This window comes from Rousettus aegyptiacus, unplaced genomic scaffold (genome assembly GCF_014176215.1).
Source record: "Rousettus aegyptiacus isolate mRouAeg1 unplaced genomic scaffold, mRouAeg1.p scaffold_m13_p_11, whole genome shotgun sequence".
NCBI lineage: Eukaryota > Metazoa > Chordata > Mammalia > Chiroptera > Pteropodidae > Rousettus > Rousettus aegyptiacus.
In genome coordinates, this window is record NW_023416286.1 from 95,726,051 (window position 1) to 95,738,206 (window position 12,156).

Consider the following 12,156-nt stretch of genomic DNA (forward strand, 5'->3'; position numbering starts at 1 on the left):
TTTGACAGGATTTTGTTGTTTTCTGTCTTTTGATTTGCAGCCACCTCTCTCGTAGCCGTGACTGCAGTGCCGGAGCATTCATTCATTAAGGCTCGGGGCTCAACTAATAACTTAAGTCGCTTCCTCTCTGAACGCAGGAGAGTTAATGAGAAACACAGATGAGGAGCCGAGATCTATTTTGAGATTAAGATAAGGTATCCTAACAGAAAGTTCATGGTGAAATGAAAGACTGAACATAATTATACTCTCCCGGGGGAAAGTCTCGAATGAGGCAAACCAGCTTGTTAAAGTCCCCGTGTGGCTTTTAATAGTCACATCCTCTACCATGTAAGCATCGCGACGCAGTGTCATTATATTTAATGATTGATCTGCTATTTCCCCAATTTGTTTAAACCTCCTTTACGATATCTATGGTCCACATAAAGTGGAATTCCAGGGTGACTGCGGGTCTTGTGTAAATAGTTCCCAGGTTTCCATGTGAACACGATCGCTTGTGAAAGAAAAACTGAGCTTTCAATCTCCTATTTTGGTTAAACTCTCTAAAAAAGTCTCTGAGACAGTGGACCCGTCCTAGCCCCGAGCACAGGACCCTGCTGTCACAGCATACCCCAGTGAGACCGCGAGCTCCCGCCCACGTGGGTCACCTTCAAAGCCAGCACTGGAGCCGAAGGGGGCTGCAGTGCCGAATCCCCCTGGGGACACTTAGAAAACTCACCCCGTTTACAAATGACACACCCTTGGGGTAAAGCCCTGAGATTCTGAGAACCGTAAGGTCTGCTTTATTTAATTTCCTCTCATTTACTAAGAGTCCCGATCTATTTTCGTAAATAAATTCAGGAAATTGGTAAAGCACTTTACTCCATCCGCTATGTATGAGCAATTAACATGATTGCCACGTTTTTCCTGGCCCCGCTGCTGATCACAGCTTCCCTCACACGCCTGCGACCGGCTCGTAAGGTCCCTGGCAGCGGGTGTTTCTGAGTGTAAACGACTTAAGCAAACAGAACAGCCTGCAAGCATTCCTCTGCTTTATTCATGAAGATCCCCAACGCGCGAGGTTTTTCCCTGTCGATTCTGGCATTCTTTTCAAATAATCCTTTCCACTTTCCGACCGCGACCACCTTCTGCTTTGGCACAGGCTAAGAAGGCGGATAATTCATTCAGCGACCGACTCCCCTGCTCTCGCCCCCCCCCCCCCCGTCTTTTCCTTTTTCCCCCTTTGGGCCGTGCGGACAGCACCCCTCTCGGCGGCCGCCTACCTTCAGGAGCCACTGCGTGTTGTTCTCCATGATGCTCTCCAGCGCTTGCAGCCTCTGCACGGAGTCGTCGTAGTCCAGGGGCGCGTCCCTCTGCACCGCGCTGGGCGCGTAGGCGCTGGCGGGCGGGCGGCAGCCGTCGGCCTCCGGCAGCAGGAAGGTGTAGCTGCAGGAGCCGTGCTGGACCTGGTACTGCCTCCTCCCTGCGCTGTCCGCGCTCCTCCGAAAGCTGCTGTAGGCGGCAGCCACGGCGAGGTCACAGCTCAGGGCTACGCAGACAAGCTGCCACATTCTCTCTCGCTGCCGGGAACAGACCACCAGCTTAGCAGACGCCTCGGCACGCGGGGACCCGGTCCGCAGCCGCCCTCAGCCCCGCCGCCGCGGCTGCAGGGCCATCTGTGGCCGTCTCCTCCCCGCCTGTCCGAGCCGCAGACCTGCCGCTCGGTGCTGTCCTCGCTCCCGGCTGCAGGGAGCTGTCAGAGGGCGGCAGGAAGAGTCGCCCCGCTCGCTGGGAGGGCTGTGTGCACGGCACCGGTCGCGGCTCGTGTTTCTTTGTTTCTCTGCCCCAGATTCTGCCGTGTCGGGATCCGAATCAATCACTCGCCTCTCCTTATGTGATAAGTTGATAAGAGCAGCCAGACATGTGGAGTGGGCTGCTCCGCCCTCCTGGCTTGTCCGTTATCTTCCTGTGGGGGGGTCAGCAGCCAGGCAGCAGGAAGAATCCCCGCCCGATGCTCGCCTCGCGGCCACGGCCGCGCGCTGCAGAAACCCTCGGGGACACCCTGCCTACAGGACCCCTGGGCTTTTCCGAGACGCCACCCTAATTGAGTACTTCCTAGAGAGAGCAGCAGGTCTTGTGTCTGAGACCGATTCACAGCGCTGGGCTGGCGAAGTATCTGAGGCAATAACTCTGAAGCACAATGAAGGTTCCTGTTTTTTCCTTTAGGAATAAAAATACTACAAATATGTCAGGACTTTGGTTTATTTTTGTCATCGCGAACACGGGAAGGAGTTGCGCTCCCGGGAACGCTGTGCCCGGCCGTGGGGGCGCCCTTCGCGGGCGCCCCTCGGTTTTGAACTGTTAGCTAAGAAGACAGTTTTCATTTGCAAACAGAGTGATGGGAAGATCTGGATTTATCAGATCAGGTTACGAAGGTCAGTTTCTGAGCTCCAACGTCTGATCTTTTAAACAAAATATCCGCTTCAGTATTCAAAATAAACCTAAAATAGACCGGGCTGGGGAATGGTCTGAGTCGCAGCTGAGGGAGAAACCGAGCTCCGGGGCAGGCTGTTGAGGGTGGGCGTGCGATGTTCTCCGGCCCCAGGCCTGGATTTGCCCAGACCCCACCATGTCCTGACGCTTTCCAGATCAGTTACATCTGCCCGCTCAGCGAGCCCAGGCGCCTCACCTCCTTTCCACGACCACCGACGTCCTTGTCTGTAAACGCCGGGGACCGGTTCACCCCGGGGCTCTCGGTCTCGGCTCCGGGCTCCGTGACCGCCCCTACTCACTTCCTTGATAACGACACTGACGCCTAGAGGTGAGCGGCCTGCCAGCCCCGCAGCCGGGGTGCACGCGGGGAGGCCCGTGGCTCCCCGGCGCACGGGCGTGTCCTTGCCACTCGGCGGGGACAGGGCTGGCGCGGTGACCCGAGGGACCACCTGTGCCGCGAAAGCCAGGGCCCGTCCACACCGTGCAAGGTCAGCTTCCAGGTGGGGACGAAAAGGGGTCCACAGGCCAACCCCGCAAGCGCCGGGGGGCCGGGGTCGCTGCTCGGCGGGCCGAGAACGCAGACAGGGAGGGAAGTCCCCACACAGGGTGGTCTGGCCGGGCAGGTCCTAAGCACAGGCCCCGCCCTCTCGCCTCCCCGACAAGGGGCGGTCTTTACCTTCAAACCCGCCGTCGTCTCTGGGCATCCAGGATAACGTGCCCGAGAGACGTCAGAGTCGGTTTCCTTTCCGCGCCCCTCGAAGGCACAACCACTGTGCGGGAGCACCGGACCCCTCGCTGTCCGGCTCCCCAAACTCTGCCCCCATCAGCGTTACGGGGGTGTCTCCCTGCTTTGCGGTCGCCGGCCCCCTCCTCCCCCAGCGATGTCACGTGACCACCCTATGTCTCCTCTTTTGATTCTAATGCATAAAATGAGCCGCAAACGGCCGTTCTCGGACCATGTTCTCAGCCCATGGACATTTTGCTTCCGGCGGGCTGTCGTCAGTCTTGCTGAAATAAACTCGTAAAACCCTCTGCAGGTTTGGACGTGTCTCCCGTCGCCGCAGGGGCACGGAATTACGATGTTAATTCTCGGGTGCGCGTGGACTTCGCATGGGGCCCGGGCCCTGGACGCACCGCCCTCCGCGCCCAGGCGGCCTCAGGTAGGCTCACACCTGCGCCAGGGCCCGGGATGGGGGGAGCCCTTCGTTTTCACCAAGTTCTGAGTGACACGTCGTCGCCTCTCCGTAAACTGAGGACAGGCCTCAAGCAGCAGCGGCCTGTCCCCGGGGCTTCCTCCGGGCAGAGGTCGCCCGCGCCTGACGACGGCAGCTCGCGCCCGCGCCCGCACGCGGCACCGCACCGCTGCCCGGCTCATCCCTGGACGGGCCCAGTCACGCGGTGTCCGAAGAAAGCAGCCCGCGTCACTGTCCGGGGAAGCCCCAGGGGCCCCCGGGGCGGGGCAGGCTGCTGGAGCAGAGCGTGCTTTCCACGAGGGGGTGAAGGAGGGCGCCCCCACTCTGGCCGGAGCAGGAGGCGCGCGGGCTCTGGACATAAGACTGAACCCCGGTTCAGTGAAACCGCAAGCAGATGCCTCGCTTCTCCAAGCCTCAGTTTCCCCGCGTGTGGGGCGATCCGTTGTGGTGCCTTTGGGATTAAAATGACGCGGAACGGCACGTGCGGTTTCGGGGCGTTCGCGTCCCTTCGTCACTGGCGCTTCGGGTCAAAGGGAGGCCGGTTCCTCCACCACGTGATAGCCGCAATGTGAGATGCAAACGTGGGTGCAGGTTTCCCAGCCGAGGGCCCGGGGTACGCGCTGCTAGCGCTGCGTCTGTGGTTGCGAACCCCGTTTACCTGCCTCGCGGGCCGGCAGGTGCCCGATTGAGGCGACGCTGCAATCGAGTCCCCTCCGGCCGTGTCGTGTCGGGCGCTGGGGGCCCAGGGGAAGGGGCTTCCCAGCTCGCGAGGGAGACGGGGCAGGAACGAAGGCCGCCTGTCCCGGGCCTGGGCCCCGCGCGCTCTCGGCCCCCAGGAGGGCGGTGAGCCCCGCGGCTCTTCGCGGCTTCCTAAATGGAAATTCCCGCGGGGTTGGGGGAAGGCCTAGACCAGGGGTCGGCACGCTTTTTCTGCAAAGGGTCAAACGGTGAACGTTTCAGGTTTCGCAGGCCACGTGGACACTGAAATTTGAATTTCTTGTAAATCTCACATTCGTGAAATAGTCTTTTCTGGACTGTTTTCAACCATTAAAAAATGTGAAAATCGTTGTCAGCTCACTGGCCATTCAGAACCGTGGGCTGCGGTCCACTGATGCCAAGGGGGGCCCAGGGGGACCACGGGGGCCTGGGGGGGCCCGGGGGGCGTGGCGTGGTCCTGAGGCCACTCCCCGCACAGCGTGATGGAAAGGCGCACTCGCCACGCCTCTGCCGCCCCGAGACCCGTGGGACGGCCTGGGATCGGGGCTAAGGCAGCGGCAGGAGCATTCCCCCGAGGAGGAGGGGCCACTTCGAAGCTGGGCCTTAACTGCAAGGCAGGGCGGAAGCGCCAGGCAGACCGCCCGGGGGGGAAGGCCCGCCACACCTGTGCGGGGCCGGCGCAGGTGGCCCTGAGCGCGTGGCGCTCCCCGAGGAAACGCAGGCAGCCCCCGGGGGAGGCAGGTGTGGCTGGCGGCCCTCGCTGCAGACCCGCCTGGAGGCTCGCGGGGAGCCTGCTGGGGCCCCCGCTCTCCCAGTGAGGCCTCACCGCCGTTCTCAGAACCAGCCCTTTTCGAAGAGAATCTCGAGTTTTCCTCGCCGACCCGTGAGAGCCCAGCTAGAGGCAATGACGCTCAGCTGTGAGAAACGCCATCCTGGCCCCCCGCAGGCCGCCCCCCGCCCGGGCCGCCCCCGCCCGGCCAGGATCCCCCCCCGCCCCAGGGGCGCAGTTCGTCCTCCGCCCGGGACTGTGCCATCCGCTGGCGTTCCGGACGCCCCGTCTGGTCTCTGCAGCGCCGCCTTCAGTTCTCACGGTTTCCCGTGAGAGGCGAATCCCGGTAGATGGCGCCACGCTTACCTGTCGCCCGAGAGAGGGCCCGCGTTACGGAGACGGAGGCCCCGAGGCCTCCGTGTGCCCTGCTGCTCGAGCCTGGCGGGCGGGAAAGGCCGCAGGCCTCCCGGCCCACGGACACCCTGAGCCCCTTCTCCCCGGGGTGTGGAAGCTGGTGCACCCCGACCTCCCCGGGGCGCCGGCCACCCGGAGCAGCCTGTGCGGCTCTCGGGTGGTCGCCCTGTGGGAGGATGCCCCCCCCTTCGGGTCAGCACGGCGCTGGGCAGCCCCCAGGCCCCGGTCGGACTTTCGAGCAGGCCCAGTGACCTCCGCTGTTGTCCAGTGAGACGGTTTAGTACCAGTTTAGCTGGACGCTTGCGTCGTCGGGCAAATCCGGATGGAAGTGGGGTCGCCTGGCCCGGGGTCGAGGGCGTGTGCGAACGGCCAGAGCCCCAGCGGCAGACGCGAGCCCAGCCTGGGCGCAGAGCGCATGGGGAGAGCGCAGGCCCCCGCGTTCGTCGCGCGTTTGGGGCGGGAGCCCCTCTCCGTGGCAGCTGGGCAGGTCCTCTGGACTCCGTTGCACACCTGCTCGGGTCACTGCCACCGAGCACAGCCTCCGCGCTTTCACCGCGTCACCGGCGCCTGCGGGCTTCGGGGTGCTGCGGGGCGGCTCCTTTGGCCAGCGCGGCCTGGCGTTTGGGAAAGAGCCGTGTTCCTGGTGCAGGAGCTCGGTACTGAGGCGCCCCGGGAAGCGGGGCTGGGGACAGCCGGGCACACTCAGGCCTGGGGGCGCCCAGCACACTGGAGCCCGAAGGGGCCTCAGAGACGTGTGGCGACCCCCCCCCCGCCCCGCCCCGCCTTTTCCAAAGTAGCCACAGCCAGTCGTGCGTGTGTTCACGCACAGGGTGCACCCATTGGAAAGTTCACTGGACGTAAAACTGTTAGAGAAAAGTCTGTGTTTACTACTTTTCCTCCCAAAAAAGTGCATGCAATAATGAATGAGAGCTAAAGAGGAAGCCACAACGGGCCGACCATCGTACGTGTGTTCCGGCTTTCCCAAAGCAGGCCTCCCTGTCGGACTCCTCCGTGACAGCCGCGGGAGGGCCCTGCGCCTCCTCCGTGCCCGCGGGGGGTTTGAAGGAGCCTGGAGAACCACGGCGGCTGGGGCCCTCTGTCCCCCCCCCCTGCAGCTGCTGGCCGGGAGCTGAAACCAAACCCCCAAGCTGGCGAGCTGCGAGAGGTCATCCGCAGCCCTGGGATTTGGAAAAAGTACCAGAGGAAAAGCCCCTAAAAGTTACTGTAAAGACAGAAGGAAAAGGACACACACACACACACACACACACACCCCGGAAGCAAGCGCGGCCCCTCTCCGTGGGTGTGGAACCAGGCTCCGTGAGGAGGGGACGAGAATCCTGCCAGCCAAGCGCCTTGCTTTGCTTTCCTTTTACGTTCACAGCGAAGAATTGGAAGCAGTAGTTTTAACCCCAGTTTTCACATGGCCAAGCTCGACTTTCTTTGGAGGGGATTGAGAATGGCCATTTCACACCAGCCGTCACCTCTGTGCAGCACACACGCACAGACACCCGCCGGCGGGAGCAGCCAGGTCACCGTCCTGCATCACCTGAGGGTGGGCCCGGTCCTCTCCCAGGTGCACACGTCAGTGCAGACTTAGCACCCGCCTGCACCCTCCGGCTTAGGAGAGACCCCGGGGACCCAGCCGGTCACCTCGCTGCATCAGATAGTCATCCTGGCGACGGTTTCAGTTTTCTGGCTTTAACCATTTTTTTCTCTTTTCTTCACCTCTGATGTCCCCCGATGTAGCTAGCTAGGAGAGTGTGGTGTACCTTTGAGAATATACACCGTTTCTGGAATGAAGGAGGGTGCCACGTTTAGCACAATTTCCCATCCCAGTTGTAATTCAGTATATAGAGCATTTGAGGCACAACATGTTTAGGAAACAAATGAGAGGTCATCCGCTCAGAAAGGGGCTCGGCTCCGCAGGACCCACCTCTGTAGAAGGTGAGAAGTGCGCGTTTTGGTAGGGTGAGCATCTGCCCGCCGGGCGAGGAGGAAAAGCCCTTTGCCAGATGTGCTTTCAGGCAATTTCCTTTCCTGGGAAGAGCCACTTCGCCTGCGATCGCAGCCCTGTGCTCCCCCGCGGCGCGGGCGGGGGAGGTGCAGGGCGTGCGGGGCAGAGGCCCAGGTGGCACCGGCTTACCTGGGACAGGTACCGCCCCTCTCGCAGCCGTCTCTCCTGTGACTGAGAAGCGCGGGGACGATCTGTCAGAGGGTCCACAGCATGAGAAAATGTTTTTCGGGTGACTTCTCAGGTGGTCATCATTCTTATTTGGGTTAGTTCAATTAAAAGGGTACTAAGTATTCATTCTAATTAGCTGAGTGTTTATTGTGAAATTATGCCTAAAAGATGTTTAGAGAGGACGGATTTTTCTTCAAGAAATTTAAAAGATTCCTGAATCTCTTAGATTTTGTACTGCCAAGAACCAGCATAGCATCTGCTAAAAAAGGTTTGTTTTTTTAAAGCCACGTTATATGTAATAAGTTACCTTAAAGATTTTCAAAAGAAAAAGCTTTTCATTTACTAGAAACTTGGGGAAAAGCCAAGTAACTTTTTAAAAAATATTTTATCATGAATTCCCTGAATTTTTAGGAATATTTTGGTTTATATAATTCTCCTGTAACAAAAAGTTATCTCAAATGCTGTTTAATTTTTAAATATTTTTATTCTCTAATATTTTTATGGAATATTTTATCTTCTCATCAAAGAAAACACCTAAGAGGTCAAGATCCAAACCATGACTTTGAAAGGACAGTGGATGAAATTCTAAAATAATAGATGAGTACATTGACCTGAAAATATTTTTGTCCATAATTCTGTATCCTGTTTTCTCCCCATAGAAAAATGCTAAACATTTTCTTTCAGTAGATTAATGGCAATGGTGACTGTTTGACACATGACCAATATAAAGTCAATGAAATCATTCCTTTGACTAACAATATTTCAGCAGAGATTTTGAGGTGGGCTTATTGAGCTGTAATTTTATATTAAATGTTCCTAAATTCATTTCAACAAGATTGTAGAGAATTCAGATTCTGCCGCTTGTGGAAGATGTGTCTAGTCTCTTTGTCATAACCATTCTACTAAAGAACTGTCTAAAATTTCTCAGAATGAATTTCCTTTTGAAAGTGGCTTAATGCCATCTAGATTAATCTTTGTTTAAATTTATAAAATTTTTATCTTAATTATTGAGAAATCTTTTAAAATAAGAGATACAAATGTCATGTGTGCTATTTACATTAAGATATATTATCTCTCTTGGTTGTAGGTTAGCATAAATAAAATCACTTGTGTCAAAGCAGTAAAAAAATAAAAGCACATGACCCCCTTTGGTTTTCCCATCGGTCTGACTTGATTTAAAAAGAATCTTCCTATGGGAAATTAGTCTTGATTATGGAGCTACATTTATAAAGAGCCATTTCTGAAGAAATATAGTTTTTGAGGAATGGTATTTGAAGTATAATAAATAGTTATGCATAAAAGGAAGTGATATTTGATTCAAGTGTATAAAAATACTCCGTGCCTTTCTTGTTCCCTCGTGGATCAGTATGGCTGTCTGCTGAAGATGTAAGTCCTCCCTAGGACTCTCACACACGTACACTCCACTGTTTTCCTTAAGCCCTGCCTGATGCGATCTTTTTGGCACTCCGTTAATAATGAACTGTACTCGCTCAAATGTTTTATTTCAAGGAGAGGGTCTAAATTCAAAAAAAAAAAAAAATTTGATACAAAAAGAAAAAAAATGAAGTGACTGTTACAGAGCCTGCAAAGAGGACATTTATAGCCATATCAAGGTGCCTAGATTTTGGCATCTGTTTCCGTCAAGAAAAAATAATGTCCAAAAGCCCTGAAACTATTCTAGTAGGATATTTACAGGAAAAAAAAAATATTGTTTAATTTTCCCCCACATCCTGATGCACATTTCAGAGACTTTTTTTTTTAATCAATCAAACGATTTTGCTTGACTACAATAAAAAAAGAATGCAGGCGATGAGGCCCGTAGAACACAAATATCACATCCACTTGAAACACTCACCTGCTCCCTCTACTGGTCTCATAAGAGGTAGCAGGCAAAACTCAACACGTTTTTATCTGTCATTGACAGAAATGAGGTGCTTAGGACTTAAATCGACTAATATACAGCCCTGAATAGGAACATTGTAGTTTTAGTGCAGAAAAACACCACGCGACATGCCGAAGTCAGACACCGACTCATGTGTGTGTGTGCACGCGCGCGCACACACGCGCACACGCACACACGCACGCGCACACGCACAAACACACGCACGCGCACACACGGCGGAAAGTGTCTTTACGCGTCCGCTGAGCGCACGGAGCCGGAATCCGCCCGCGCAGCCCACGGCGATCGCGCCGCTGCCCCCGCCGCTCCCCAGCCGCGTGCCCTCCTCCCGGGGGTGCTGCTCGGCGTCTCCTCCAGGGCCACGACCCTCGGGGACAGCGCCCCGCCGGGGTCTGCGCGTCCTCTCTGCGGGCGAGCCCCGGGGCGCTCGCCAGGCTGGAGTGGCCTTCGTGGGCGCGCCCCGCCGGCGGAGCGACTCCCCGGGAAGACGCCCCTTTCCCCCGCGCAGCCCGCCCGGGGGCTTCACTCAGCTGCCCCCACGATTCAAGGAGGGGGCCGAGGTGAACTGCAAGGACTCAGTGCCCCGTCAGAGATTCCTCACATGTCGCCAGCATCCGGCAGGCCGACTTGACCCCGGAGGCGACTGCGTTTAACGTCATTGTCCCGTCTCGGAGACTTTCGTCTTCCGCGGTGGTTGGGGCCTATCTAGCTGTTTTCAGCACCATCTCCAGGGGTACTTTCTATGCACCAGCCCATTGTCCTAAATTTTGAGTTTTTGCTGCTCTCAGGTGGCCGGACTCTGATTTGGTGTCTCTCTCGCGGTTCCTTGGCTGAACTTGATACCTTGACATTCTCACCGGCCCCAGGGCCGCAGTCTATGTATAGTCCTGTCTCTGATCACCTTCAGACCCCCGGGACATTCCTGCTGGGCCACTCCCCAGAAACTCTTGCTAATTCCAAGACTTGGCTGTAATCGAAACCCTCAGATTTGTAAGTCGAATTTGTAATAAAAAAAAAAATTACAAACGGAATTCAGAATCAGTACACACTTTAAAAATAAGGCTGCAGAATCGGGACCAGAAGGGGGCAATTTTCAACTTCACCCAAGATGCGAGTTCCTCCTCTACTTAAATGTTTGCCTCCATATCACGATCTAGGGTTTAGTGAGCCGTAAGAAGTTAAAAGTTAGTGCAAACAAAAGTCACCCACAAGAACATTTCTACTGGTTTATAAGGAGACACAGCAGATGGAGATTATTGCGTAAAGAGCTCTTTCCAGGCTAACTCTAAGTTATTGTGATCTCAGTTTACCCGCTTTTTGCCGGCGTGAACTGACACACCACAGATGCACAATAAACGCATTACCAGAGCAGTTGTTTCCAGCCCTAACTGACACACCACAAATGCACAATAAACGCATTACCAGAGCAGTTGTTCCCAGCCCTCTTTGAAACCGTTACAGCTGGGGGTTGTCTTAGAAAGCATTCCTCAGCGCCGGCTACAGCCTCACTCGCTCTCTTCCAAAACTTGACGGCACACGAAGCAGTTTGCAGCGACTCTAAAGTGTACAGTAAGATGGTCCTCTACTGCTCGCTTGCATTTTCCCAGTAGTGGTATTCTGACAAGGTGTAGCTCTTCTGTGAAGTCTTTTTCATGCAAACACAGTTCTTCTGCTAAACAGGTTGGGTCAAACCGTGTCCCCAGTGACACAATTACCCCGTACAGGCACGCTTCAGAGATGCCGTGGGTTTGGTCCTGATCTGCACAGTAAAGTCAATATCACAATAAAGCGAATCACATGAGTTTCTTTGATTTCCCAGTGCATATAAAAGTTGTTTACACTGTACTGTGGTCCGGTAAGCGTGCGATAGCATCATGTCTTTTTTAAAAAAAAATGTACGTACCTTAATTAAAAACACTCTGTTGCTAAACACGCCAGCCAACATCCGAGCCCCAGCGAGTAGGTCTCTGCCCGTGGAGGGTCTCGCCTGGGGACGGGTGGCTGCCGACCGGTCGGGCTGTGCCTGCTGAAGGCTGTGGCCGCTTCCTAGAGCAGTGCAGCCGCGAAGTTCACCGCGTCCGTCGGCTCTTCTGCGATCGATGTCTCTGTAGCGCGTGATGCCGTTTGACAGCATTCTCCGCACCCCGGAACGTCCTTGAAGACGGAGTCAGCCCCCCAGACCCTGCGGCCGCCTCGTCGACTCAGTTCACGTTTATTCTAAATCTCTGCCGTCATCCCAACGGGCTTCACAGCGTCTCCCCCGGGAGGAGCCCCGCCCTAAGGAGCCTCGTCTTCGCTCACCTCCTTGTCCGTTTCCTCACGAGACGACGGCAGCTCAGTCGCGTCTCGGGGCCCCGCGCCGTGCCCCCCGCGTCTGCGGCCACCTCCTCCACCGAAGGCTCGGACCCTCACAGTCACCCGCGAGGGCTGGGATCAGCTTCTTCCAAACTCCTGCTAACGTGGACGTTCTGACCTCTTCCCGAGAATCGCAGGTGTTCTTCACGGCCCTAGA

At 56.0% G+C, this 12,156-nt stretch overlaps 2 protein-coding genes across 15 annotated transcripts in view; one reads left to right on the plus strand and one right to left on the minus strand.

The window, feature by feature from the left end:
- Positions 1-2,680, minus strand: part of ANGPT2 (angiopoietin 2) — a 45,698-nt gene extending 43,018 nt beyond the window's left edge. For both annotated transcript variants that reach the window (XM_016133374.2, XM_016133372.2), the window contains exon 1: positions 1,260-2,680. In XM_016133374.2, coding sequence (XP_015988860.1) covers positions 1,260-1,547 — 288 coding nt within the window. In that variant the 5' untranslated portion in view covers positions 1,548-2,680. The remainder of the gene's footprint in view (positions 1-1,259) is intronic.
- MCPH1 (microcephalin 1) overlaps positions 1-12,156 on the plus strand; it is a 156,862-nt gene that overhangs the window by 114,220 nt on the left and 30,486 nt on the right. The window lies entirely within an intron of this gene.